The sequence below is a fragment of the Emericellopsis atlantica genome (assembly GCF_019669845.1).
Source record: "Emericellopsis atlantica unplaced genomic scaffold F5Z01scaffold_8, whole genome shotgun sequence".
In the NCBI taxonomy this organism is placed as follows: domain Eukaryota; kingdom Fungi; phylum Ascomycota; class Sordariomycetes; order Hypocreales; family Bionectriaceae; genus Emericellopsis; species Emericellopsis atlantica.
The window spans coordinates 45,441-71,798 of record NW_025764710.1 but is presented as its reverse complement, the minus strand read 5'-3'; the positions used below and the strand labels follow the sequence as shown (position 1 = coordinate 71,798).

The 26,358-nt window shown below is 54.7% G+C and overlaps 13 protein-coding genes across 13 annotated transcripts; 6 read left to right on the top strand and 7 right to left on the bottom strand.

Annotated features, from left to right (window-relative positions):
* Positions 1-3: 3 nt before the first annotated feature.
* F5Z01DRAFT_720817 (uncharacterized protein) lies at positions 4-4,136 on the bottom strand (the record flags this gene model as incomplete). Its single annotated transcript, XM_046266585.1, is given in 4 exon segments — positions 4-709; positions 729-3,547; positions 3,596-3,747; positions 3,798-4,136. 4 exon segments carry the CDS (start codon positions 3,823-3,825, stop codon positions 4-6), a joined length of 3,705 nt encoding a protein of 1,234 aa, XP_046119795.1. The 5' UTR covers positions 3,826-4,136.
* A 2,189-nt stretch (positions 4,137-6,325) lies between these two features.
* On the top strand, positions 6,326-7,083 carry F5Z01DRAFT_619198 (RmlC-like cupin domain-containing protein; the record flags this gene model as incomplete). Its single annotated transcript, XM_046261075.1, has 3 exons — positions 6,326-6,595; positions 6,653-6,905; positions 6,956-7,083. The coding sequence occupies 3 exons, from the start codon at positions 6,326-6,328 to the stop codon at positions 7,081-7,083; spliced, it is 651 nt and encodes a 216-aa protein (XP_046119794.1).
* Positions 7,084-8,124: 1,041 nt separating this feature from the next.
* Positions 8,125-10,998, top strand: F5Z01DRAFT_619451 (SNF2 family N-terminal domain-containing protein; the record flags this gene model as incomplete). Its single annotated transcript, XM_046261090.1, has 6 exons — positions 8,125-8,329; positions 8,382-8,467; positions 8,517-8,609; positions 8,656-10,013; positions 10,081-10,715; positions 10,769-10,998. The coding sequence occupies 6 exons, from the start codon at positions 8,125-8,127 to the stop codon at positions 10,996-10,998; spliced, it is 2,607 nt and encodes an 868-aa protein (XP_046119793.1).
* Positions 10,999-11,236: 238 nt separating this feature from the next.
* F5Z01DRAFT_680416 (ATP synthase regulation protein NCA2) lies at positions 11,237-13,316 on the bottom strand (the record flags this gene model as incomplete). Its single annotated transcript, XM_046265596.1, has 2 exons — positions 11,237-13,226; positions 13,300-13,316. 2 exons carry the CDS (start codon positions 13,314-13,316, stop codon positions 11,237-11,239), a joined length of 2,007 nt encoding a protein of 668 aa, XP_046119792.1.
* Positions 13,317-14,117: 801 nt separating this feature from the next.
* Positions 14,118-15,549, top strand: F5Z01DRAFT_650393 (sterol desaturase-like protein). Its single transcript, XM_046263164.1, has 3 exons — positions 14,118-14,270; positions 14,332-14,437; positions 14,495-15,549. The coding sequence occupies exons 1-3, from the start codon at positions 14,260-14,262 to the stop codon at positions 15,293-15,295; spliced, it is 918 nt and encodes a 305-aa protein (XP_046119791.1). The 5' UTR covers positions 14,118-14,259; the 3' UTR covers positions 15,296-15,549.
* Positions 15,550-16,049, bottom strand: F5Z01DRAFT_650392 (pterin 4 alpha carbinolamine dehydratase-domain-containing protein). Its single transcript, XM_046263163.1, has 2 exons — positions 15,914-16,049; positions 15,550-15,863 (listed from the first exon to the last, which is right to left on the bottom strand). The coding sequence occupies exons 1-2, from the start codon at positions 15,968-15,970 to the stop codon at positions 15,663-15,665; spliced, it is 258 nt and encodes an 85-aa protein (XP_046119790.1). The 5' UTR covers positions 15,971-16,049; the 3' UTR covers positions 15,550-15,662.
* On the bottom strand, positions 15,732-16,506 carry F5Z01DRAFT_517168 (uncharacterized protein). The gene has a single exon (XM_046260399.1). It carries the CDS (start codon positions 16,406-16,408, stop codon positions 16,016-16,018), a length of 393 nt encoding a protein of 130 aa, XP_046119789.1. The 5' UTR covers positions 16,409-16,506; the 3' UTR covers positions 15,732-16,015.
* A 946-nt stretch (positions 16,507-17,452) lies between these two features.
* Positions 17,453-18,857, top strand: F5Z01DRAFT_672512 (uncharacterized protein; the record flags this gene model as incomplete). The annotated part of the gene is made up of 3 exons (XM_046264821.1): positions 17,453-17,489; positions 17,774-18,405; positions 18,456-18,857. The coding sequence occupies 3 exons, from the start codon at positions 17,453-17,455 to the stop codon at positions 18,855-18,857; spliced, it is 1,071 nt and encodes a 356-aa protein (XP_046119788.1).
* Positions 18,858-19,166: 309 nt separating this feature from the next.
* Positions 19,167-21,864, bottom strand: F5Z01DRAFT_650385 (actin-related protein, ARP5 class). The gene is made up of 4 exons (XM_046263162.1): positions 21,462-21,864; positions 21,090-21,410; positions 19,318-21,038; positions 19,167-19,263 (listed from the first exon to the last, which is right to left on the bottom strand). The coding sequence occupies exons 1-4, from the start codon at positions 21,646-21,648 to the stop codon at positions 19,234-19,236; spliced, it is 2,259 nt and encodes a 752-aa protein (XP_046119787.1). The 5' UTR covers positions 21,649-21,864; the 3' UTR covers positions 19,167-19,233.
* Positions 21,819-22,807, bottom strand: F5Z01DRAFT_650384 (DASH complex subunit Dad4). The gene is made up of 5 exons (XM_046263161.1): positions 22,730-22,807; positions 22,621-22,677; positions 22,524-22,568; positions 22,389-22,473; positions 21,819-22,338 (listed from the first exon to the last, which is right to left on the bottom strand). The coding sequence occupies exons 1-5, from the start codon at positions 22,730-22,732 to the stop codon at positions 22,310-22,312; spliced, it is 219 nt and encodes a 72-aa protein (XP_046119786.1). The 5' UTR covers positions 22,733-22,807; the 3' UTR covers positions 21,819-22,309.
* F5Z01DRAFT_517697 (uncharacterized protein) lies at positions 22,705-23,966 on the top strand. Its single transcript, XM_046260400.1, has one exon. The coding sequence runs from the start codon at positions 22,984-22,986 to the stop codon at positions 23,593-23,595; it is 612 nt and encodes a 203-aa protein (XP_046119785.1). The 5' UTR covers positions 22,705-22,983; the 3' UTR covers positions 23,596-23,966.
* Positions 23,967-24,644: 678 nt separating this feature from the next.
* Positions 24,645-25,321, top strand: F5Z01DRAFT_634840 (Got1/Sft2-like family-domain-containing protein; the record flags this gene model as incomplete). Its single annotated transcript, XM_046262094.1, has 5 exons — positions 24,645-24,672; positions 24,776-24,802; positions 24,861-24,909; positions 24,957-24,972; positions 25,025-25,321. 5 exons carry the CDS (start codon positions 24,645-24,647, stop codon positions 25,319-25,321), a joined length of 417 nt encoding a protein of 138 aa, XP_046119784.1.
* Positions 25,322-25,797: 476 nt separating this feature from the next.
* Positions 25,798-26,284, bottom strand: F5Z01DRAFT_619223 (profilin; the record flags this gene model as incomplete). Its single annotated transcript, XM_046261079.1, has 3 exons — positions 25,798-25,932; positions 25,989-26,135; positions 26,198-26,284. Coding segments are annotated over 3 exons (369 nt in total), but the record flags the coding sequence as incomplete, so codon positions are not given.
* Positions 26,285-26,358: the final 74 nt, after the last annotated feature.

Genomic DNA, 26,358 nt, shown 5'->3' with positions numbered 1-26,358 from the left:
AGGTCATACCTTCTCCAGGTTGTAGTCGAACTTCTCCAATGCAGCTACAGCATCCCCTCTGGGATAGCCGAGTCCCATGAGATCCTTCAGGATGGGGTCATCATGCTCACCGGCCTCAGTCAATGCGCGACCAGGGCCAGCGGGCCTCTCGGGTGGTGCCAGTTCGTTCGTGCTGCTGTTTGTGTTATTGGCGGTTTGCGCGGGCTGGGCAGGCGTGGACGCTGCCGCTGTCGGCGAGTCGAGCCCGGCAAAGATGGCGTCCCAGTCGTGTGTCTCGGCACCCTTTTGCATGTTCCCGCTCGTCGGCGCAGGCCCTCCCGACGTCGTGTTGGAGGGGATAAAGTCGAAGCTGCTCTCATTTCCAAAGGCAGTCGAGTCGCTCTTCGCCTGGCTTTGAGGCGGGCTGCTGTCGAACATGGGGTTGAAGTCGTCGAGACCCGAGCGAGAGACGTTGGCAAAGTCGTCATCTGCAGAGCCTTCCTTGGCATCCTCCAAACCCTCAAACTCATCATCGTCATCGAAGGCACCCTTGGCAGCGGGCACAGATGGCTGCAGCTGGGTCGTGGTCTGGGATGCCGCAGGGCCAGCAGCGCCAAACATGTGGTTGGCATCAGGTTGGCTGGGTCCGCTAGCTGGAAAGTTGCCGCCAGTAATTGTCGCTGGTGAGGATGCTTGCTCGGGGCTAGACTGATTAGCACTGTTGGCGTGTCTTGCTGTTAGATGCTTACCTCTTGCGCTCCGCGTTTGGCTCCTCCTGCTTCGTCTCTGGCAACGTCTGTTCGCCGAATTTTTGTGGAGGCGCAAAGTTGTCATCGAACCCGCCCTTCTCACTCTCAGAGTCAGACTCGTCGTCTTGCTCAAGCTCTGAGATGGGAGGGAACTCTGAGCCAAAGCCGGCCAGCTTGTTCTTGCTGGCGTCAGGGCTGGCCTTGTCCTGCGGCTTGTTGGAGGAGAACGCAGCAAAAGCGCTGTCAAACTCTTCCTTAGCCTTGGCCTGGTCCTGGTCCGCACTGCCGAAAGGATCCGACACGCGCACTGGGTTGTCAGATGCCTTGCTCTCCTCGGTCGGAGACGCCGGAGTGTGCTCTGTGGGGATCGGGGTCGCACTGGGCGTGTCTTTGTCGCCTTCGTCGCCTGGGAATGCGCCGGGGACGTCGACTGCGCTGGGTGTGTTACTGGAAGCTTCCGGGAAAGGGGTCAGGCTCCCAGCAACCGATCCTTCGCCTCGAGATGCGGGAGGAGACACTTGGCGTGAGGAGGTGAGTGACTCAGAATGATCAGGCAAGGGCAGAAAGCTGGAGTTCATCTGGTGAGACTCGGGAGGCGCAGGAGGCTCAAAGGCCGAAGTTGTCTGGCGACTCAGGACGGGCGAAGAAGCAGCAGGCGCAGGAGCCGAGCTAGCACTAGTAGTCGAGTTCCCAGTGTGCTGCTGCTTGAACGTCGTGGCAGGCGGCGGGGTGGCGCTGGATGCAGGGGGCTGCGAAGGGCCAAACACATCGTCAAAGCTAGTGTCGGTGTACGCTCTGGCAGGAGGCGAGGCAAAGGCACCCATGATGTCGGTGCTTGCCGTGCGCTTGAAGAACGGGTTGTTGCCACTCGCGGTCGACAGTGCAGGGCTGGCAACGCTGGCCTTGGGCGAAGCAGCGGAGCTTCCTGGAGCTTGACGTGGAGTTTCTTCCACGCCTCTGGACAAGTCATCAGCCTCAGCCTTGAGCTTGTCACGTTCGCCCTCGGTAGTCGACAGTTGCTTCTTGTTGATGGCGGCAAGGCCCTTCTGCTGGCGGGCGTCCGACTTCAACTTGTCGATCTGAGGCTTGAGTTGGGCGATCTCAGCATTGACCACGCGGATGCGCTCCCTCAGCCTCGCGTTCTCCTGCTGATCAGCCTGCAGAGCGGCAGACACTTCCTGGTGCTGTGCTTGCGCATCCCGATAAGATCCATCAAGTCGCATGCACTCGGACTGCAGCTTTTGGGTGTCTTCCCGTGACTTCTTGAGCTGCTCTTCCAAAAGGCGTGTCTGCTCGGCTTCCTTCTCGTAGAGCGTCCTCAACTGGCTCAGTCGCTGCTCGAAGTTCTGCTTCTGGGAGTTGGTCTGGTTCAGCTCGGTCTGAGTCGTGGTTCTCTTGGCCTGCGTGTCCTGGGTTTGCTTTGCAAGTGAGCTGATCTGGTTCGACAGGTTCGCCAGCTCAGTGCTATCCCCTGTGATCTTCTTGCTCTCGTCGTCATCGTCGCCTCCCAGCAGGTCATCGCTGCCGACCGGTTGCGAAGTCGCGGAAGTACCAGAAGGCTGATGTGTGAGACCTCGGCCAAAGGAGGAGCTTGGGACAAACGCAGGCGGGAAAGTGCTGTGGTTGGCGCCGGTAGCAGTAGCTCGGATGGGCGACGAAGGCCCAGCGGAGCTCGCACCGCCAGCAAAAGGATCGGCGTTGGATCCGCCAGTGGTCTGGGGGACTGCCGGAGGGGCAGGACTCGAGGGACTCGACTGGAGGCCGAAGAGGTCATCGAGAGCTGACTTTGGCGGCTGCGGCATCGGCGGCACCGGCGGAGGGCTAAAAGCGGACGAGGGCGCGGTTTGAGGACGCTGTTGGCGCAAGCTCGGAGGTACCAAGCTCGCAGGAAGGGTCGTAGGTAGCTGGTTGGTACGGTTACCACGTTGTTGTCTGATCAGAAACATGGCCACGGCAAACTCGTCACGATTCAGGTGCCCGGAAGACCTGATATCCGAAAGATCCCAAATCTGGGCTAATGCTTCCTCCCCAAGGTTGGACTGACTGAAGAAAGGCACTGCCTCCTCTCCAGTGATGTACCCCTTGTTTCCCTTGTCCAGATCCGCAAAGATTTGGTCAAACTTGACCTTATCTCCTTGGGTCACCAACCAATCTCCTCCTGTTGTTTGCGCGGTGATGGGCGGTCGGCCGAGCGGGCTGCTAGCCCTGGGCTGGGCATGGCCGCTCATCTGGCGTGGAATAGCAGAGATTCCGGTGCTTGTCGGTGACTGTCTGGGCGCTGCGGTAGCGGGGCCGCGGCGCGTAGCAGCTTCGTACAGTGCCGCTGGAAGGACGTTGGGCAGAGCACGGAGCGCGCCCGTCTTCATCGAGGTCAGGAGATGCATGGCAATGACAAATTCGGTCTGCACCAGGGCGCCGCGTTGCTCCGTGTCCGCCAGCATCCAGATCCTGCCCAGGACCTCGTTAGGCAGACCGCTCTTCTCGAAGATCTGCTTGGCTTGATCCCCCGCAAGTGTACCGTTCACCAGCGGCTGGCGCTCAAAGACGCTTCCATATTGAAAGACCTTCTCGGGGGTCAACGGCGGAATGCGGATGGCGCCACCGCTTGTCTGTGCCTGGATGGGAGCAGCGGGCGCGGTGGGCGAGCCCATGGGGGGGTTTGTATCGATGCCATCGAAGCGCGGCAGAGGGCCTTGTTGAAATGCACCTTCTGTGGTCGGCTCGCGACCAGCCTGGGCGTGGCCGATTAATCGTAGCACGATGCCGAAGCCCGCTGGCGTCAAGAATCCGCGGTTCTCTTTGTCGGCAATCTGCCAGATCTACAACACTGTTAGCTTGCGCCGGCGTAACCAAATCGCGCTACCCACCTCGCCAAGGATGCGAGAGTCAAGCCTAGTCTTCTCGAAGAATTTGACGGCAACCTCTCCCGTGACGACGCCTGCATTGCCAGTGTCTGCTTGTCGGAACAGCTGCCCATAGAGCCGTTTCTCGTCGGGCGTGAGGTTAAGGTGTGCCGCAACTACCGTCTGTCAGATGCCGCCCCTTTACGATGCCTTGTCTTATACTCACGCGACTCGACACCCTGCTCTGTCGCCATGGTGGCTAAGAGACCTTGGACAGCTCAGGCAGGTTGGATATTCGTGCCAGGTGGTATCGGATGCTCGGAGCCTGTGTAGGCAGTTTATCAGACGATACGTCCGCACGCTAAAGCTGTGGCGTGGCGCAACAGTCCGGATAGAGGTGACGCAGGTTGCCAGCTCGTGGTCGATCAGTTGTCAGCTCCTGTCGGGCGGCAAGTCGGGTTGTTGGAGGTGGATGAGGCGGCTCAGGATCACGCATCAGGTTGGGAGGCTGGGCGAGCTGGTGGTTGGCTGGCGATGACAGCCTGCGGGGTACTTGGTGGTTGGGTGCAGCTGCCTCCAAATTCGGGGTACCCAATAAGACAGACGCGTTATTAGAGCGGCTAAATAAATTCCTTGACGAATGTCATCACCCAGGGTCCGTCGCTTTTCGACAACCCAGATAATCGGCTCTTCGCATTTCCATGGCAGCTCAAGCCTGGCTACTATGCATAGGAGATGTTATTTTTTTGATAAAGTACACAATTTTGCACGAACGATGAGGCATAGTACTCGTCAACTACATTCAACACCATGATTCGCAGCTTTGCGTCCATTGCACCCCGATCACTCTCTGTCCAAGTGCAAATGCTCGTTGTCGATTCCAAAGACAGTAGTAGGACCCTATTGGACTATACCAATGGACTAGCCTAGATCGAGCTCTGACTTAGCTGGACAAATCCAGAGGAAGCCTACGTCCTAGATTCTGTGCTATGGGGAGAGCAAATCCACCCCCGAGAATCTCGCGATCAGAGGCCAGGAGCGGACAAGATCATATCCTGGGCATTGCTCGCATCGAACGTGCACACTATGACCACGCCAGCGGTTGGTGCAGCAGTCCTTGGTAGCGGGTAGGACATGACGATGGTCTCAAGGACAAGATTGATGGGGCACGGCAAAGGATTGGAAATTTTATGTGCGACTACATGTCTCTACGAATATATATATATGACGGGTGTCTGCGGCTCTGCGCTGGCTACTAATACTGAACATGGATGCACATACGTACTTGGAAAGCCATCGGACAGCAACCCCTACAACGCCATACCGTCCCACGTAGCTTCATGTGCTCGATTTAAGAACACTTGTTAACAACCCGCAAGCCAGTCGCTGAATGCGAGTGAGGAGATATTCCCACTCGGTCAAGCATCTATACGGCTCAAGATCTCGGGCAAATCCACGATACATAATTTGAGGCCTTGGAACGCGAAGACACCTGGATTCGGAAGACACGGATAAGGAGGTACCAATTCAGTCATTGAAGCGAGGCCGTATTCGAGTGTTTTACGAGCCGTTGAGATAGTTGATTTCTTGGGTTCGCCGCAGGAGTATATTGTGTCGGGACAGACAATTACGTGTCTTGTAAATTGCTACCACGACAGCACCAGAGCCAGCTAATAAAATGGCAGTGTCACGTGGCTTCAAATTGAGGCTATTGAATATAGTTGCGCGGCTGGCCCATCGACATCGTCGATCTATGGCCTATGTTGGTTGCAGCGATCTGTCCTTTCGTCCCTCCTAGCTAAGGCACTGGACAGGCCAAGGCCACTGTTGCTGTATGTAAAACACTTAGTGCAGTATGTACATATCATCTGCATCTGATGGAGATTTATAACGTCATTCTCGATCATCTGCAGGTCGCTCTACCTATGTGCACCAACTAGATTAATTTCTCAAGGTGCGTGGGCAAGGCCTCACCGGCATCGGTGCCGGTCTCCGTGGGTTTGCACAAGTCCGCGTCCATTTCCCAAGACCCGCAAGTGAAGCATTCCGGGTGGTCAAACCGCAGCTCGCCTCAACTTCCATTCGTTGGATTCCTCATTTAGACGTGATACAAACAGAGCCAGCTTGCTCAAATTTGCTCGCGGCCAGTCTTGAGTGTCGGATTGCAACCGACTTCCTTCAAAAACGTCGGGACTGGGCCGCCAGAAGGTCGCCGAACCTCAAGCCCCACACTGTAAGCCGCTTGCTGCGTCACTTGCCACACCCCTCCCTCATGCCTCGAAATGCATTCCGCAAAACATGGCAGTTGGGATTTGTGATGAACTATGGTCGCCTCAGATTCAACCAATGTTCCGGGCTCTCCGTGCTCGTCGAATTTCCATCTTGGTCTGGCGAAGAAAAACCGCCTCGAAGTGGCCTTCTGCTGGCTAGTTCGCAAGGTACCGCCTGGGTGCATTTCCCACGACTAGCGTGCCGCCAACCAACCACAATCTTTGTCTTGGCAACTGTGGGCGCAATGTGACCACCCACGCAGCAAGGACCCATCTGCACGCCGAAGGGGGCCTTTGCGTTTGACGGTCGTCACCCCTCGCCGTTATCAGGTGATTCAGAAAGCCACGCAAAAGCAGTCTGAATCCTCCTCGCCTGGTTCTTCGACGGTCAAAGAATCATCCCGACTCGCAAGCCAGCACCATTCTCCCACGACGCCCACCCCAAACGATTGTAACCATGTCCAACACAATGACATTGTCCAGTATGACGGCCGTTGATGTCGCTTCAAAACCAACTGCTCTTGGTGCTCGCTCCCGGGAAGTCGGTCGGTTTGATCGATTGGTGCAAGCTCTCAAGGACGCTCTTGGCCCCTCGTCGGGTCTGACTTCGGACGATATCGATGTAAACTTCTTGTCGGACCTAATGCGAGATTATGACAGCTCCGATCAGGAGTGGTCTAGGTATGCCTTTGGCGATTCCAGCCGCGGCTACACTAGAAACCTTGTCGACGAAGGAAACGGGAAAAGCAACCTGGTAGGCATTCCGCTTGGAGATGATCCACAAGGTCAACGACTAACCCAAACGCAACAGCTTGTTCTCGTATGGTCCCCGGGTAAGGGCAGCCCGATTCATGATCATGGCAATGCTCATTGCCTCATGAAAATCTTGCGCGGCAACCTCACGGAGACTCGGTACGAGTTTCCAGAAGTTGCCCAGGGTGATGGCCCAATGAAGGTCATCACCAAGAAGACGTACAAGGAGAACCAAGTGGCGTATATGGCAGACGAACTCGGTCTCCATCGCGTGACCAACGAAGGTAGCGACTTCGCTGTCTCTCTTCATTGTAAGCATCTGGTAACCCGATACACTCGTACCTAGGGCTGACATCTGCAGTGTACACGCCTCCAAATGTGGCTAGAGGAGGATGTCACATCTTCGACGAGAAGACGGGTCGACGAAGCCATGTTGCGAGCTGCCAGTACTTCTCAGCATATGGTCGTCTGTTGAAGGAATCTCTTTGAAGGCCCTGGGCACTTCATGATGATTGTAATGACGGCGTTTGACATTTTGTTTCTTGGGACCAAATCTGCGCTCCAGGCGAGGAGGAAATGGCCATGTTTGCCGGTCGGCTTGCGAAACCCGAGGGCCGCTTCGCAAAGGGAGATTATACAAGTAGTCCTGATTAGACCAGCATAATTTGAAGCGTTGCTTTGCGAACAGTATGCGAAACCACAACGAGAATGTGAAAAGATGTAATTGGGAAAAGAGGAGGTGACGAGTGGTGGTGCTGTTCTTTCACTTGATCCTGTAGCTCTTGCCTCAATTGTTCCGACAGCCGTGCTCTCGATTGCGTGATCGCGGCATTGCCTCTCTGCGTCGGCCAAATTGTGGCTGCGCGGGCTGTCGGCGGGCGTTAGATAAACCCTGATGAGTCATCAGCTGTGAACTCCAAGCATCTGCGGTCCTGGCATGAATACTTGTGAATTGGTGCTTTTGCACCTCGTCAATTGTTGAGCAGCTATGCGCGGGTCATAATGAGTCTGTAATTCAATTATTCAAGCACCTCTTGAGCGACAGTTTCGGGTTGCATCCATGCCTTTCTTTCTGGTCTGCGCTGCCTCATCATCTCCTGTCAGGCACACTATCAACTGCAACCCAGGTGTATAAGAAACGCCTATCAATCACAGTAGTACTGAATACCCCTATTGACAGATTCCTTCATAATTAGAACCCGGTCTCGTTATCCGAGGCGGTTGTTCGTCGTGCCGTCGCTTTGTTCAGTGTCGGAGGCCCTGTAATCATTAGCGCGACTCAGTCATTAGGCCCTGAAAATAACCCCGGATCGTGTTGGCGCTTCTGATCTACAATCGCGTCACCACAACCGCGTCTGAGCTGATACAATTGTGAGCCAATCTTCACTTTCGACTAGGATACGCTCAGCAGGATCAATTGCTTCGGCTGTGACAAGAACACGGTGTTGTTACTTCTGCATCACTCTACAAACTCAACTGGATGTCTTGTGCTTAATCCTTTGATGAAACTTAACCAAGACCGCACTCAGTATGTCTCAACCTCGAAAGAGGAGCTGGCGCGACGTGGTCGACCTCACCGGCGAGAACAGTGACCACGAACCCCCCTCACAGACAAGAAGGCTTCACTACGCGACATCCACATCCATCCCGACGCCTACACTAACTCTCGAGCCGGACTCTGTGGACTTGACTCAGGAAGATGATGGACCAATTAGAGAGCTGTACGGGACATTTGGTATATTCCTCTTGAAATCTAAATAGTGAGTCTCTTTGCTGATGAAGACTAGACGGAAAGATCGTTGGTATAAGATATTATAACGGTCGCGTGTCTCCGGGCGAACTTGTCTTGTGCATCAGAGAACCACAGAACAAGGTACGGCCAGGGCTCACGTGTTGACAAGTATCTGCTGACCAATGTCCAGTTCGACAGCAACGCAATTCGTATTGACAATGTAATGGGCCAGCAAGTTGGTCATCTACCTAGGAAGGTAGTGACGAAGCTCGCTCCCTATGTCGTAAGTCCGAAGACTGGATCTCACTGGGCTTGTCTGACGTGCGTAGGACCGCGGTGACTTGGTGATAGAGGGTCAACTGACCGGCGAGAAGGGGTTCTACGACTGTCCAGCCAAGCTCTCCTTCTATGGACCGAGTGATGCCACACAGAGAGCCACCATCGAGGCCAACCTAAAAAAGGACAAGCTCGTGAAAGCAACGCAGCTTAAGCAGACTAAGAAGGATGCTGAAGCTCGGAGGCGCATTCAAGATTTGCGGAACGGAGGGTCAACCGCTGGCGTAGGGGAAGCCGTCGTCATCGAGGACGAACCAACTGTTACACTTGTGAGCCTGCTCAGCAACAGCGAGGCTGTGGACTTTAGGGCAGACAAGGATGCGATCAAGACCTTGGCTCTTAGCGAGGAACAGCTCGCACAGATGCCTCAGGCGGCACAGCCTCCCCAACTGTCCGCGACATTGCTACCATACCAACTGCAAGCGCTGGCGTGGATGACGGCAAAGGAGCATCCCTCGCTTCCCAATACCGACAAGGATGACGCAGTGCAGCTCTGGAGACGGCACCCGAACAAGTTGTATTGGAACATTGCGACCGACTTCTACACGAAAATTCCACCACAGCTCCTCTCTGGTGGTATACTCGCCGATGACATGGGTCTCGGCAAAACTCTCGAGACGATCAGCCTTATTGTTACAGGTGGTCCAGGCTCAACACTGATCGTCGCCCCCGTGAGTGTGATGAGCAACTGGGAGCAGCAAATACAGAGACATGTCCGCAAGGAGAATCAGCCTTCGACCATAATCTACCACGTCGGCAAGAAACTAACCGCCAAGGAACTGTTGGAATATGACGTTGTCATCACAAGCTACGGAAAACTCACGTCAGACAGCATCTTGACATCAGACAAGGTGGAGTGGCGGCGCGTGGTTCTCGATGAAGGCCACACGATTCGAAACTCGAAGACAAAGGTGGCCATGGCCGCTTACAAGCTCCAGGCCAAGTCACGCTGGGTCCTCACAGGCACACCGATCATCAACCACGTGAAGGATCTTCAATCTCTGGTCAGGTTCCTTGGCATTAGGGGTGGCATCGAGCAACCAGACATCTTCAACAGCGTGATAACACGCAGGCTGGGAGATAGTGACCGCGTGGGCGAGGCGCTCCTGCAGAACCTCATGCAGGACGTGTGCTTGAGGCGCCGAAAGGACATGAAGTTTGTCGACCTCAAGCTACCTGAGAAGAAGGAGTTTGTACAGCGCATTCCATTCTACCCTGAGGAGAAGCAGAAGTACGACGCACTACTGGCAGAAGCCAAAGGTGCTTTGGAGCAGTTTCAAGCCAGGGAGAATGTTCAGACAGGTGGTCGCTTCACCAATGTGCTTGAACGTCTATTGCGACTCCGCCAAGTGTACGTTATCCCTAGTGCCTGCGCTCTTTACTCACTTGATCCGACCGTGGGCTGACATCTCTCATAGCTGCAACCATTGGACCCTGTGCAAATCCCGCGTGGAGGATCTCATGCGTCTGCTAGAGGACGAGGACGTTGTGGAATTGACGCCGAAGAATACTGCACTGCTCCAAGAAGCTCTCAGGCTCTACATTGAGTCGCAAGAAGACTGCGCCATCTGCTACGATACTCCTGCTGCACCAGTCATCACACACTGCAAGCACGTTTTCTGCCGCGGGTGCATAACTCGCGCAATCCAGATCCAACACAAGTGCCCCATGTGTCGTAACCAGCTGGAGGAAGATCACCTCCTCGAACCAGCCCCGGAAGAAGGCGAGGCCGACGTCAACTTTGACGGCGAGACGCAGAGCTCCAAGACTGAAGCAATCACCCAGATCATCAAGGCGGTGACGAACAAGCGCGGTTCCAAAGTCATCGTCTTCTCGCAGTGGACGAGCTTCCTGACCGTCGTGCAGGCCCAGCTTGAAGCAAAAGGCATCAAGTTCACCAGGATTGATGGTAGCATGAACATTGCCAAACGCGATCAAGCCATCGCTGCGCTAGACAACGACGACGAAACACGAGTCATGCTCGCAAGTCTGTCAGTCTGTAGCGTGGGACTAAATCTGGTGTCTGCGGACACTGTTATTCTTTCTGACAGCTGTGAGACCCCCTCCCTTTCCATCTGACACTCACACGATCACTAACACTACTAGGGTGGGCGCCTGCGATCGAGGACCAGGCTATTGACCGCGTGCACCGACTAGGGCAAACGCGCGAGACGACAGTCTTCCGTCTCGTGATGGAGGGATCGGTGGAGGACCGAGTACTGGATATTCAGCGCGACAAGAGGGAGCTCGTCAGCAAGGCTTTCCATGAGAAAGGAGAGAACAAAAAGAAGGCCAAGGAGACGCGCTTGGCTGACCTGCAGAAACTCCTGGGTTGAGCACACCATTCCTATGCTCCATACAACATCATCGTTAAACGGCGTCAGCGTATCTCACCTGGGTTGTCCTATGGATTATTCGGGCGCGGCGGGACCTTAACAAGGGAATATTAGGAACGAACATAGCAATCACGGCACGCCAAGAGCATAGAGCTAGAGTGAAATACTCATATGTGTTTACTTCTTCTTTTAAATTTTGAATGGTTTCCCTTTAAGGGGGGAACCTATATCTATGAACCTACTGCAACCATTTTGCGTAAGCCCACCGGAGCCTGTTCAGTGCCTTGGCCTGCACGTCGATACCCTTCATCTTCTCAAGGTCTGATAGATCCTCGAGAAAGTCCCTTCTGATGTCATGTGGCATAATTTTACCGGCAAGGCACCTCAGTACGTGCACTTCGCACAGCAAGAGGCCATGATCTTTGTAGGACAAGATGTTGCTGTTCTCCGCGGGCCGGGCATCGGACAATACGCGGTCAATATTGCGCATAACCCGGACGGCTCGCGTAGATTTCTTAGTTTTGCGTTGGCCTGAGCGGCTTCCGAAGACGTTGCGTAGATATTGGAAGACTCCAATGGAGACCAAGACACCTGGTGTGAGCCCCACGAAGCCAAAGACCAACTCCTGGCTCTTCAGCAAGGCATCAATGCCAGTCATTGCGACTTCCAGGTCGACCTTGGTCTTCTGTACTTGGATAAGCAGAGAGCGAACCAGGTCCCCGCGCACAGCACCCATGAAGGGGCTCCTAAGATCCTGCTCGAAAGCCTTCAGCACGGGCGTCACATCTCCCTGGGCCACCTTCGTCCGAATCGCTGAAATTTGCTCTTGCGTGAGTGATGACGTGTTGACATCAGCAAAGTGAGGTTTATCAGTGGCAAAGTCTACTACCATCCTCTCCAAGCTCTCACGATCAGCCCTTAGACTGTCTCGGCTCATGATGGCGATCTCGCTGCTCTTGTCGTGGCGGATTGTCTGGATGACCTTTGTCGTCGGTTCAACAACCCAATTGAACCAAAAGTCCCGGACGGTCACGCCAAAGTCGGCAATCCAGCTCAGGATCTCAGCTTTTCGATTGACGAGAATCCGGAGGATTGTAGTTGAAGAGACCATGGCAGCAACGCTAGGAAGCCAGTATCGTACAAGGCGCGAAGGGCGGCCACTGTGTTTGACCAGCAATGACATCTGACGTTGGTGCTGCGGCAGAACTTTCTCAATGATATGCAACAGACGCCGACCGAGGATGGCTGGGCGCCTGGGCTCGTTGGCGTCTTCGGCATGGGTTGATAATTCCGTATCGCTTTCCACGCCGAGGAACACCTTTTCCTCAAAGTCGGTAATGCTCGTGCCCGTATTGGAGACCTCCTTAAGCACCATATCCAGCAGGGCCACACTCCGCTCAACCGTTCCTTTGAGGTCGTTGGCGTCAAAGACGTTGGTCTTGTCGTCATCCTGGCTAAACTGCAACCCCTCGGACATGAGAACACCCAGACCGCACGCGGTTATTTCGCGCAACTTCTTCAGCTGGGCCTGCTTGCGCCTAGCTTCAGTTCGACAAAAAGCGACAGGTGACAGGGCTTTGCGCTGAATGTTGGAGAAGGAACGTTCGCGAATGCTGTCGCTGACGATGCCGTAGAATTGCCTCCATTGTTGTGTCAGGCCCTCATGCGCTGAGTTGATGAGGTGTCCTGCCGAATCGGTAGCAGACGCTGTCCGTAACCTGGCCATGCTCTCATGGTAGATGTCCATTGACCATGCACCAAAGCGCCAAGGTGATGTCTGGATTGCGTACAGGCTGCTGTATGTATATGAGTTGAGCACATCGTCCCAGTACCAAATGTCGTCGTTCAAGGGAATGATCCGATCCAGCAATGTGTTAAGAACCACCCCATGCAGCTGGACAGCTGCCTTGCTCACAAGAAGCCACTCGACCTCATCCTCATATAAGCTTTTAGAAGTGACGTAGTCTCGTGGCTTGCCAACATCAGGGATCTCGGATTCGAGCAGCAATTCCCGGATGTGGTTTGCGCTGAGAAGTGGGCGAGACGAGTTTGTCGTGCTGAGCGATTGCGAAATCAGCAACAGCCTGTCCAGGCGTCGCGCTGCCGCACGGTCTGTTATCGCAAAACCATGCTGGGTATGCTCCTCGGAATTTGAGCTTTCTGCCTCGGACGGTTCTTCGGAGAGAACGGGAAATCGATCCAAGTATGCGTCTAGACGGCGAACCTGGCTATAGATGAGTGTCAGTGAGTGTGTGTATGCCTGACCCAATGACATCAGGGACCATGATGAGCAGAACGTACTCCGTGACGAGAGACATGGCATCTGGAGATGAGCCGACTCGGGACGACAAGAACCGGGCGAACGACGGGACCAGAAACCGGACTGGATGATTCCAGGGATTGTCGGATGGATAGCTTATTTCGAGTTGAAGCGAGGTCAGGCGGCAAGCTGATCAGTCGACAGATGGGCCTGACAATGACACCACGCCCTCATCAAACTTGGAAAAAAAGTCGGATGAGCTCGGGTGGACGTTTGCCGGCGTCCAAATCACACCTGCAGCTGCTGTGCTGTGCTACGATTCGACAAGATGCGCTGTTTGAACGGTGGAGAGGAAGCGCAACAATCAACAAAACAAAGAATTTGGGTGGAAACCGAAATGACGTTTACGGATGTTGTTTAGCGTGACGAACCGTGTTCCTCCGTGTGGATCTCACTAAAGTAAAGATGGCAAATCCGTGGAATTGAGATCGAGCTCTCAACCTCTTCACTCGATCGGCGGTCGGAAGAGACTGTGTGTGGCTTGTCTGGCCTCGGTGTGCCGTGGCTCGTGTGATTGCTCGAGCATGTGGCGGTGCACCCACGTTGAGTCGGTGTCGACAGTGATACGAATACGACGGGTCGGTAACTGTACAGCGCCCGGCTGCACAACTTTCCGAGAGATGGAAATCTGATCATGATGGGAGTGGACTTGCATAATTCGTACGCAGCCACTAACGCTAGTACCGATCGGTTGCCGTTCAACATATCAGGCCATCTCTCATTTGACGGTCCCGCCAAGCAGGGGTCACGTCTCCATAATCTTTTTTGCCGCCCCTGTGGTGGTCACCTTCTCCTGGATCTTCGAAAGATGTTAAGTTAAGTCTTCGCGTCCCTTACTTTCCTCCTCTTCCCTCACACAACATTGGTATTGGGTCCGTCAGCACTTCCTTCGCTAGGACTTCTTATCCTTCCCTTCGTTGTAACTTGCTGCCGTCCCAGCCATGGACTTCGTGTGAGTAACCGCGTCGATCGCGCCTTTATCCATCCTGCGATGCTAACTTGCGCCTGTGCAGCAACGCCACGGCCAGTACTTTCAACCAGACTCAGGACTACTTCGGTGTCCTTGAGGAGGTGTCCAAGTACAATGTCCACCTCAACTACTTCGAGAAGCTTTGGGCTGTATGTTCCCTCCGACTCGTCCGATCGACCACGGATAGATACTGATGCTATTGGCAGGCTTGGTACATGTACATGCAGAACGACACGCTCGCGACCGGTATCATGAGCTTCCTGATGCACGAGATTGTCTACTTTGGCCGCTGCATCCCCTTCATGATCATGGACAAGATCCCCTACTTCCACAAGTACAAGATCCAGCCCCAGAAGATGCCCACTCTGAAGGAGCAGTGGGACTGCGCTGCCATCGTCCTCATCAGCCACTTCACCGCCGAGCTTCCTCAGATTTGGTTCTTCCACCCCATCGCGACCTACTTCGGAATTGACTACGGTGTACCTTTCCCATCGCTCCTCAAGATGGCCGTGACAATTGCCGTTCTCTTTGTCATGGAGGATACTTGGCACTACTGGTTCCACCGCTGCCTGCACTACGGTCCTCTGTACAAGGCAATCCACAAGATGCACCACACTTACTCTGCTCCTTTCGGTCTCGCCGCTGAGTACGCGTCGCCCATCGAGACCATGCTCCTCGGCCTTGGAGTCGTTGGCTCCCCCGTCCTGTTCCTCAAGATCACCGGCGATCTGCACCTCTTGACCATGTACGCTTGGATCACCCTCCGTTTGTTCCAGGCTATCGATGCGCACTCGGGCTACGACTTCCCCTGGAGCTTGCGCCACTTCCTTCCTGTCTGGGCTGGCGCCGACCACCACGACGAGCATCACGAGAGGTTCATTGGCAACTACGCCTCCAGCTTCCGCTGGTGGGACTACATGCTGGACACTGAGGCTGGTGCCGAGGCGCACAGGAAGCGTCGCGAGAAGAAGCTCGCCAAGATCAGGTCTCAGAAGAAGGCCCAGTAAACACTTGGTCAAGCTGCCACGGCGGTGCACGACATGTCTGGCGGCGTTGCCGACAGATCAAGATGAGCAAATGGATACTGATGAGAAGCACACTCACTCCGAAAGAAGAATAGACCTGCGGGTAATTAGACCTGTCCAGCAAATGCAGCATGAGTGGCGTTAGGTGTAGCGTGGAAACCTGCCGGTTGTAAATATGCGGGTACTATCATGGGAACTATACATTTTAATTAATACTCAAATCCTTCCTCAAAGACACTTTGAACTTGCGAGCAATATGGACCCTTTTCTATGAGTGGTTACGCCAACCGCGATCGCAACAAGATCGATGGCTGCATAGTGGTGATCAGCCACGCCTAACGCGCCTCGTTCACTTCTTCGGGACACAGCAGTCCCCTGCCGATGTTGTCGCCTTGTCCGCGACATCCCTGATCTCGCAGCTGGGGGGCTCGGGAGCCAGCTCTCCCAGCTCGGCAGCAATGGCGTCACACTTGGTCGCGAGGTCCAAGTCTTTGTCTGACAGACCTTTGGGATTATGGGTTGTCCATCTGATAAATGTCGTGTTGTACACCTATTGGTCGTCAGCGGACTTGTGTATGGGGCCAGAGCCGTTGTCCTTACGTTGGACCACTCGGGATGGTGGTTTTTTATTTTACACTGCAGCGAAACTGCAGTCATAAAGTCCTACCAAATATCAGTATTGCTAGGAGGGGAGTCGTATATTCATGAACATACCCACGTCTTTGAAAACGTCTTGAATTTGAAGCTCCGCTCCAGTGCTTCACCCTCTTTTGCGAGCGTCCAATGTTTTGATAGCAAGGCATTGAGAGCAGGCGTTGCGGTAGCCTCATCTGTACCATCGGAGAAGCGAGCCTTGGTTGCCATTGTGCGTCCCGCAATACGTCCAAGTATAGTCTTTTTTGTTTGCACAACGGATCGAAAGCCTACCGGTGGCATCTTGTGAGTTGTCAAGGGCAAAAGTGCACCTGGAGTATCTGTACGGTGGGGGGATTTATCTCCTGTCAGGTACGTAGCGGTGCTGAGATTCCGATTTCGAACAAATGTCAACACTATCATGGCTCTGCTAATCCGGGAAATACATCGTGCGCAATACATAAGTTCGGAAATGCTGGCATTATCTTTTTTCCATTGCTCGTTTCATGTTCCTACCACAGTACGTCTTGTCGTCTGGGGGGCTGGTCGTGACACTATGAGGCACGTTCACGGACCACACATGTATTGCTGCGTCATTCACAGCAACCCAAATAACTAAATGCTAGCCCTCCTTTATTAAGGAACGCCGCCTCAGTAGATGCACCGAAATCACTTCCAACGCATAATGGCCAAGCGAATAAGACCGACGTGTAGTTCAGAGTTCCGGGTAGCCAGACTCAGCCTGTCAATCCCGATCCGGCGCGTCTCAAGAGGATTGCAAGTGGTATGCGCGATTTCACTTGGGACGACAGCGCCCGCATCGATCAGATCATTATGCACTTGCTTCTATCAATACAAGAGTGCTGGGCTTGTCAGGTGGTTGAGCAGCGTCAGAACGATAGCCGTTGCGCTAATTGACGGGCTTCGAGGGGCAGGGACCTCGGCATGTGCATGGCCTCCTCGATCGCTGTCTCAAAGAGTTGTGTATGACAGGGAATGCGGAAAATCAACGTGCGTGCTAATTAGGACACGGGGTTCTGTGAACAATGCTGCCATCGGTCCAACAAGCTTGAATGGCTTCTGCCTCCTGCCTTGCATGATCCATCGCAGCCGCTACAGCCGCGTCACAAGGCGCGCGCGCACGGATGACTAATAGACCCGGAGGCTCAACTGCCCAGGCGACAACACCATCAAATCTTGCTCGCACGAGCTTGCAGATTGGTTCGGAGATCGCGGCATCGTTTGCTTGCATCCCTCAAGTAAAGAACTTTGGTGAAATGCACGATTGCTGTCTGCTCAGATAAGCGCATGGAGGGCTGCCGCACATGTACATGACAACAGTGGAAAGCTAAACTCCGTTTCGGAAAGTGCACCACCGTCTATTACATAAGCCCATCCTCCACCCACGCAGTCGCTGCATCTCACTTTCATCAGTCATCCTCGCCAGCCTCTCTCTCTCGCAATTGCTGAGTAAGATCGCCCATCCCCGGCCATCAAGCTCCCATCATGTCTTCGAATACGACTGCACCTCACAACGGTCAAGGTACGTTCAATTCATTACGCTCTTCGTCGTCGCCATATCTACGCGACTGGCCTGGTACCCTTAATGTACTCATCCGACACTGTCCCCAACACTCAATCTGTCCATGTCAACTCACCAGCTGCCTTACACGGTCGCTGCATGAGCTGCTATCGCTCACCGCGAACCCATTGTTGTAATGCTCTCTTCCACGCGCGCCAGTTGGCATATTCACCCCCCCCTGGGCCTTTCGAGCCGAAATCCGACTTCCTGACCGTCGCGCACAGAGCTAACATGACTGCCCTCAGAGCACGATCAGCAGTTGCGCGCCCAAGTCGAGCTCCTCCGCGGCGAGAACGAGCAGCGTCAAGGCGCAGCGGACGACGCGCACCACAGCGAGCACCCACAACAACAGAGTGCCTCGCCCCAGGAAACATCGTCGAATGGATTCGACCCCACTGCCGCTGCTTCCCGCGACGTTAAACGCGCCCTGAACCGCCCCGAAGCTGAGCACCAGTACATCCACCCGGACCTACGCGGCCAAGAAGAAGCGCAAGCCCAGGCCCCAACCGCCAACATGGCGGCTACGCAATCAAAGAGCGAGCCGTCGCAGCAGGAGACGACGGTGCAACAGCAGCAAACCCAACCGCAACCGCAACCACCGCAACAACCACAGCAGCAGCAACACCTTCAGCCTCACCCGCAGCCCCATCCACAGCAGGATCAACACCTGCACGGCCAGCCCGATCAGCACATGCAGCAACAGCTTCCGCCGCGACAGATAGCCGACCAGAGTCTACAGGCGGCAGCTGGGCCCAACATTGCGCCGGCCCCTCCATCTGACGATCCAGAGGCCCTGCAGCGCTGGCATGACGGACGATCACGGCCAAACCGTGAGCTATCGCAAACAAAGCGCGCGGCACAGAATCGCGCAGCGCAGGTAGGTTCTATTGCGTCTGAAACATTCCGTCACCTGACTGACGGTCAAAGCGAGCATTCCGCGCAAGGAAAGAAACCATGATCAAGCGATTGGAACAGGAAAACGAAGACTTTCGGAAGATGGAGCAGACGTACCGCCAGGGCAAGATCGACCTATACCGTATGAGGCAGTATGCTTTGCATCTTCAGTCCCGTCTATATGATGTGACCGGCGAAATACCCCAGCCTCCACCGGGACTGGACATGGCACAGCCTGAAGAGCCGCCACGTCCCATGACACCCGAATACATCCGAAATGCCAAGGGTCTCGAGGCCGTTGCGCGAGCCGTAGCTGGCCTTGAGGCTGCCAGTGGCGCGTCAAGTGAGAAATCCGAGGACCAGGAGATGAAGGACAGCCCTGGACCTGCCGCGCCCGCCCAAGAACCGCTGCCTGCACAGGCTTCCGAGGCATAGATTGCCGAAGAGCCAGGCGGCAATTTGATGGCGCCCACTTCATAGGCTGAAGAAGACCTCGAGGTTCATGGCGTGTTTATACGTGGTGATGGAGACTGACTTTTGGCGTTCTGTGGTACTTCACTTCTTCTGCCCTTTAGCGCGGCAGCTAAGACTTTGTGTGTGTGTGCAGGTAGGCCATATGGCCGCTGATGTTAGAAGGAAAGCTGGGCGGGCGTTTATGGAGTTTCTTTTCCAGGTCGATTACGAAGAAATGAGGGGTGAGCGTGTCTGGCTAGACGTGTCCAGCTGGCAGAATCATTGTTATTACATTTACTAATGTTGAACCCATTCTTTTAAAAGAAATCCTACACTGAAACTCCATGCAAAAACCGTGTTAGGCGTAGGAATTGCCCATGTCGTGCTCCTATTTCTCGTTAGCAAGACCGTGACGCTTGGTTGACCACCTCGGGCCACTCACCTTAATGTATTCTGCGCCTTTCTCTTGGTATTCCTCCCTGGTAATCTTGGCCTGCCTCCACGCATCCGAGCCCGCCCACTCAGCCGCACCTCTCCAGGCATCGAGGACAGGATCTTTTGCCCGGCGCACTTTGAGAGGCGAGCCAGCAGGCAACAGCGCGGTGAGCTCGTTCTGCAGGCGCTGATCAAAGTTCTGGAACAAAGTGCTGCCTCCGGTGAGGAAGATGTCCTTGAAGAACTCCTCCCTGTTGGGGACCGAGGCCAAGCGCTGGTTCAAGATGTCGCCTGCAATCTCGACAAGGCCGGCCTGGTCAACGCCAGCGATCGACGGACGAAAGACGACTTCGGGCACGCGGATGCGCTCGACGTTGAGATGCACCTGATTCAGCTCGGCTTGTCTTGAAGGGTCAAACGGTCTTGGCCCACGGGCAAAGGCATGCAGGAGAGAGTGCGACCAGTCTGATTGCGCCTCATAGGTCTGCTCATAGTCAAAGTCGGCATCGTACTTGAGCAGATCCTGCTCGAGCTCCTTGAGGCTGGCATGGAGATCCTCCTCCTCATGCTCGTCCTCACTGTTGTCCCCCACCGTGATCTGCCTGTACACACCCCAGTCGTCGTCATTGGCACCGAAATTATCGTCGTCTCCGCCACGTCGCCTTTTCCTGGCTGGTCCGTCTGAAGCAAGATTCGTAATGTTCTTCATGCGGATCTGCGAGGCAAGGGATTTACGGTTGCCCAGGTCGGCTTTGAGACGGTCGCGCTCTTTGATCTTGGCGAGGACCTCAGCGCGGGCTGCGCGCTTGTCCTCGAGCCAATCTTCCAGGTTGTTCACGCGGCGGTCCGTGTCGCGACGCTCCTCCTCCTCCACCCGTGCCTTTTCAGCCTCCTTTTCGGCTTTTGCGCGTGCTCGAGCGTCATGGTTCGATTTCATAAGCCTTTGTTGACGCTTCTGCTTCAAACCCGCATCGTCTAGGTCTTCGTCTGGAACCTCGAGGAGGCTAAAGTCAGGTGCTTCTTCCAGCTCCTCCAGGTCGCCTCCGACGTCCTTGATCCGAGCCTTCTTGATGGACTTTTCGAGCTCTCGAATGATCTTGTCCAACTCAGCCTCGTCCTTCAGCTCGTGGCTGTCGAGGAGGCGGCGCGTTTCCTTCTTCGTTTCGTCCACCAATTGCGCCTGGAGATTGCGATAGTATTCCAGGTCTTGCTCCTTTTTAACGAGCTTTTCCAGACGCATCTTGGCCGCTTGTTCTTGTAACCTCCGCCCGCTCTCCTTCTTGCGCTCAGCAATCTTGGCCAACTCCTCTGCGCTCTTCTCAATGATGACCTCCTCTGTGTAGGGGTACTGAATCACCACGTCACGATCTTCCAACCCGGTCCAGTCGAGGTAGCCCGCGAGCTCCTGGTCAAAGTCCTGGGAGACATAGGCATGGTCCTTGAGCATGTTTTCTGTTTGTGAGGCATTGAGTTTCCCCGCGAAAGTCGGATATTTGAGCCGGATGAGCTTGAGGAGGTACTCAGACATGTGGAAGCCTCCCCAATTGAGACGCGTAGCCTGCCCCAGCATAGCCTTGGAGTTCTGCACAGGGATGACATGTGTGGATGTGTATGACGAAGAAACGACCAGGCCAGTTGAGCCCTTGTTATGTCGGTAGGAAAAGAGGGAATCGATGCCGTAGGCTATTGAGGGCGCGCCGTAACATTCGAATAGAACCTCCGTCATGGCTGCTTCTCGTTAACATTGAACACCTTTGTCTGGGAGAGTCGCAGTCTCACATTTTCTGGAATACGGCAGGTTGGCCACCGCCTCTGTCATGACAATGGGCACATCAATGGCTCCATCCGCATCGTTCATCCCGAGCTTGAGGAAGATGTAGTCCAGTACATGCTCCATCACGTCCCAGTTGGCAACCACGCCCGTGCCGAGCTCGAATGCATTTCGTATATGACCTTTGGCCGACGTGTCGGCGTAGCAGTCAGACCCCGCGAAAGAAAAGGTCTTCCCTAGCTTGCGGTCTCGGTACTTGGCCATGATGGGCGGTATGCTGAAGCGTGGATTCGACTCGAAGGACCAGCCGGCTCGGACCGTAGACGACCCTAGATTCGATCATCAGACATGTTTTTGCAATCCATGGGGAGATCGCGTACCATTATCGATGACAATGGTCGCATTGGGCTGCTGCAATGCTCGTTCGCGACCATCTGGCTGGGGCTCAATAGGACCCTCGAAGCGCATTTCCTTGACCGGGTATATCTGCGCTGGCGGATACGTCTTCGCGTCGGTCATTTTGACGTCTAGGCTCGCCGTGGGGTCAGCAACGGCGGAGGGCGCCATTGTCGCGAAGTTGACGTATGGACGGGGAGAATGTTGCGGATGCGCTCGTTCAGTTCGGCTGCATGGTACGGACCAATTCACCTTTGCATGCGGCGGGGAGGAGCTGGGCGGGATCGTCGGGGGCAGGAGGCAGAAGCAGTGTTGGCGCACGGTAAATGCACGATGGCTGAAGTCGCGAAACCGTTCACGTTGAGAGAATGCATTTCACGGATAGCGGGAGCTTGCAAGTTGGAGATCCACCTTGAATTGGGCGAGGTCGGCTTTCGCGTCACGTAAAGAATCTCTAATCAGCATCGGACAACTGACGGGTCTACCGCTATTCTTTCCCCTTTTTTCATATCTTTGATATTGATTTTGATTATTACTGGGTAGTTTTGCTAAGCCAGTGCTCTTACTCGGGCTCGTGGTGGAAGATATGTGCATATCCCGCCCGCACCTAGCAACGGTGCAACGGTCTCGCAAGGACATGTAAGCTAGGTTTACACATAATAAGGTGGCCAACTGTCGAGACTGGCATCGATGCCATGCCTGATGTTCGCTGATAGCTCGTCCCACCATGTCACGACTTCGTTGTGCGTGGTTGACCGTTGCGTTTGGTGGCCTCTTCTACCCGAGAAGGTCGCATCGAGTCTCCCCATCGCGTGCTACTCATCGAACGTCTTCAAGACGGGGGCTTGAGGTTATCCGTAGCTAGACACTGGTTAGGACATGAGAGTGTAAGTACATGAGGAACAACCTACCCTCCAAGTGAAATAGCACGTTGGACTGGTAGTTCTTGAACATCTGGGCGACCAGCTCCACATTCATATTCTCAATGTTGATTTCCTATACAGCTTGTCAGGAAGTCTGGGCGCACGGGGACGATTTTTCTATACCTGAAGGCCCTTGTTCATGGCAACAACAGCTTCATTTAGCTTCTCCTATTGACGATCAGTTTGAGGCCCTGTTACGATGGGCCAGGACTACACGAACCACATTGGTGATGATGCGGGACAGCAGCAGATTCTGCTGATATTCGTGTGGGCTTTCCTTGGGACCGGTCAGTTCATAATTCGTGAATCTCTAAGATAATATCATTTACCATTGTGATCTGTGCAAAGGATGGGCGAGTGAAGTGTTAAGCAGGCTCACGCGGTCGCGTAAAGCACCTCTTGTGTTCAGAGCAGAGACCCCACACTGCGTCTAGACGTACGTCGACCGAAAGTCGAGGTACCGTGCCGTTGTAGACTCGCTTTCCACGCCGCTTCAACACTTGCGAAGCAAACACATTTTGAACAATCGGCACTCGCCAACCTTGAAGACCCCCGAATTGCTAAAGACACGCGACCCGACGAAATGACGGAGAAAGCCCCGACCGAGGCGCAGATCGCGCATCAGCAACTCATCGAGAAGCTCGACATCCACTCCGTGCACAAGAACTTCCGTAACCCCAATTGGCGTCCCAACCAACGCCGCAACAAGAACCTCAAGGCCATTGTGGGAGACGCCACACGACGCGAGGCCTCTGCTCTGGTCACGCCCAACGAACAGTCGGGCGTCGCCTCTCCATCCAGAGGCGGTAACCAAGATGACGGCTTGTCGACGAGCGGAACATCGACGCCAGCCACAAACAACAGCAACGGCAATGGGAATGGGCCAAACTTGGCGCAAGCATCACGGAGCTTGTCGAAGCTGGTGCTGGAGAAGACCCTGAAGACGCAGCCCGGCGCGACACCAGGGACCGTCATGACGGCACCGACGGCCACTTACACAAACATTGAGTCGGCGCCCTCGCTGGCGCACTCCAAGAGATACTGCGACATCACAGGGCTACCGGCTCCATACCTCGACCCCAAGTCGAGACTACGATATCACAACAAGGAGGTCTTCGGGATGGTACGGTCGATACCCCAGACTACGGCGGAGCAGTTCCTCGAAGCACGCGGCGCGCACGTCGTGCTCAAGTGAACGGCGGTAGACATACGACATCACTTCATACGCGGGACCAGGATGACGGCACGAGCAAAGATACAAAGACGGAATGTCCGAACCTCAAAGTCAAGCCCCGACTATGCACCCTCGGCCTTTCGGCCAAGGGATGACAGTTGGCGCTCCGGCTTAATCGGGATCGAGTGCTGTTCTCTGCCAGAAAGAAGCGACATAGTACCGAGACTGTATGGGGGAAACAATCTCAGTTACCAGAGCAGAGCTCTGGCCGCCGCGGCAGGGTTGCGAGTGGCCAGCCAACATGGGCGCCATAGATACACTAGGTACAATGAATGCAGACGAGGCAAGCATCCAGTCGCCGATCCAGGTGTGTGATCTTGTGATCTAGAGTTTGAGCCGATGGGCAGGATATTGGTGCCAAATGATGCGCATTCCAGGAAAATGAGGTTAAGGCACTTGCCTCGGCCGTTTCCTATATTGAGGGCATCAAGAGGGCGATCCGCGCCCTCGACATAGCGCAACTGGCCTAATTGTGGTTGATGGAGGTGTTTGGACAGCTGAGGGACGTTTGATGGGTTTTATAGCAGAAAAAGACTATCGGCCAATCGAAGGCGCGTCGATAAAGCTGCAGCCCACTTTGCCAGGGGTTGTTGGTAGGGGACAAATTGTTCAGTGCGCAAGTGTCTCAAGACGCTATCAAGTTGAAGGTTCTGGGAAGCTTGGGAGTGTGATTATTCTTAGCTCTAGATAGACAATCTAAATATGAGCGAGAAGAGCGCCCACGCCCTTTTCGTCAACGTGTTCTCTTTTCCGAAACGTCCCTTATATTTCTGGCCTACAAACGACGCAGATAAGAGATGGACATGTGTCCCTGGTTGCGTCATGTGCTTCAATTATTCTGTCGGGCGGCCAAGGAGGACCCTGCCTAGACCTGCCTGTCGCAAGCCCCCTTGACTTTTAGATTCCCATGGGACACATCTCTCGACGAACAGATCATTCGCTCTCTCCTCTTCCCGATACCTTAATTACCATTTTCTACCATCACCAGAGGATCCCCAATACTAGCCAAGATGTCAATGTGGCTAACGGATACACAAAGTACGTCCTGCCTGAGCACAGAAGCTCTCCCTTAGCTACGCGACCATGCTGCCCAGCATCGAACGTGACGAATAGATAACAGATGGCTGACTTCACTCCACAGAGATCGGAGTAGTCTTCTGCTCCGGCGGTATGTACTTGGTTTTACCTGGAGAATCTGGCGCAAGCACACTAATACCATGGGCAAGGTGGCTTCTTCCTCGTCGGAGGTGTGATGCTGTTCTTTGATCGCGCCATGTATGTCCCTGTCTTCCCTTGTCATGCAGCTACTGACATGCGCGCAGGCTAGCTATGGGAAACGTACGAAACCCCTGAGTTCCCGGATCGCCGACCGACTTACCGATGCTACCAGATCCTTTTCCTCATCGGCCTGACCATCATCATCGGCCCTCAAAAGACCCTCTTGTTCTTTGCACGAAAGCAGAAAGCCAAAGGCACGGCAGCCTTCTTTGTTGGTCTCGCCCTGATTCTACTCAAGTGGACGTTTATCGGCTTCATCATCGAAGCGTATGGCATCGTGGTGCTGTTTGGAGACTTCCTGGGCACGATTGCCGGTTTCGCGAGGGGCCTCCCCGTCGTGGGGCCATATATCGGCATGGCTGTGGATCGCAGTGGTATTGGGAGGAGGAATGCCGAGCTGCCAGTCTGAGTGCTGTCGAACTGCAAGCTGAAGATCAATGACGGGGCAACGACGGTCATGCGCATTACGAACAGAGTTATCAGCAGTGGGCGCAATTACGAGGACATTTTCGAGAGCAGGCTCTTTTGGGTCGGCACAGGCAACTTGGCGGTCAACCGCGCGACGTTGCCGCGGCGTTCATGGGGCGTAACCATAGACGGAGTTTAACGACACGCATAGGAGGGAGGACCGGGCGGTTATGTGCGCGAGGGGCATCTTATTGCTTATATGCAGACTCCAGAGGCACTTCTCCGCAAGGGGAAGAAGTAGCCTCCCGATGTAACAAGAAAAGACGAAAAGTAATATTCATCCTCCCTGCCATTCCATAGCACACGGGCCGCACACCGACTGCGTGGGGCACTCGTTCCTTGTTGTCGTTGTTGATTTTGCAAATGACCTCCCAAGAACGCTCATGTTCACATCCAGCCCTCCTCTCTCGCCATCGCTTAGTATCCCTGTCCGATGAGGTAGTCGGCGAGGGCCTCGACGACGGAGCTGGCGTTGCCGGCAACAGCGGCCTCGCCGTGATGGGCGACGATGATGGCCTGCTTGGTCTTGGCGATAGCGACACCAGTCCTGCCCTGCTGTGGTGTTAGCAAAACCTCCCCTATCATATTCCATGTGTGTCAGGGCGTACCGATCGTGCGTAGATGCTGCGGTCCTCGGCGCGGGCCATAACGAAGCGCTCGCCAGCAACAAAGAGACCCTCGGCGAAAGCGCCGTCCTTGGCCTTGTCGTCACCGCCCACGATGGCGGAGATGGTCTTCATCTCCTCGGGCTTCACCTGCGGGGCTTGTCAGTCGGCCGTGGAAGAATTTTGAGGGGGGTTCGGTTGGGATATCGCACATCGAAGCCGGAGGAAGTAGCCCAGACGCTGTCACCAGCAGCGCTGATGATGGCGGCCTTGTCGACGTGGCCGGTGCCAACGAGACTATCGAAGTTTCAGTGCATGATTCGACGCAGTTCGGCGAGTAGTTTACCTCGAGTCGATGTAAGCTGTTCAGGAA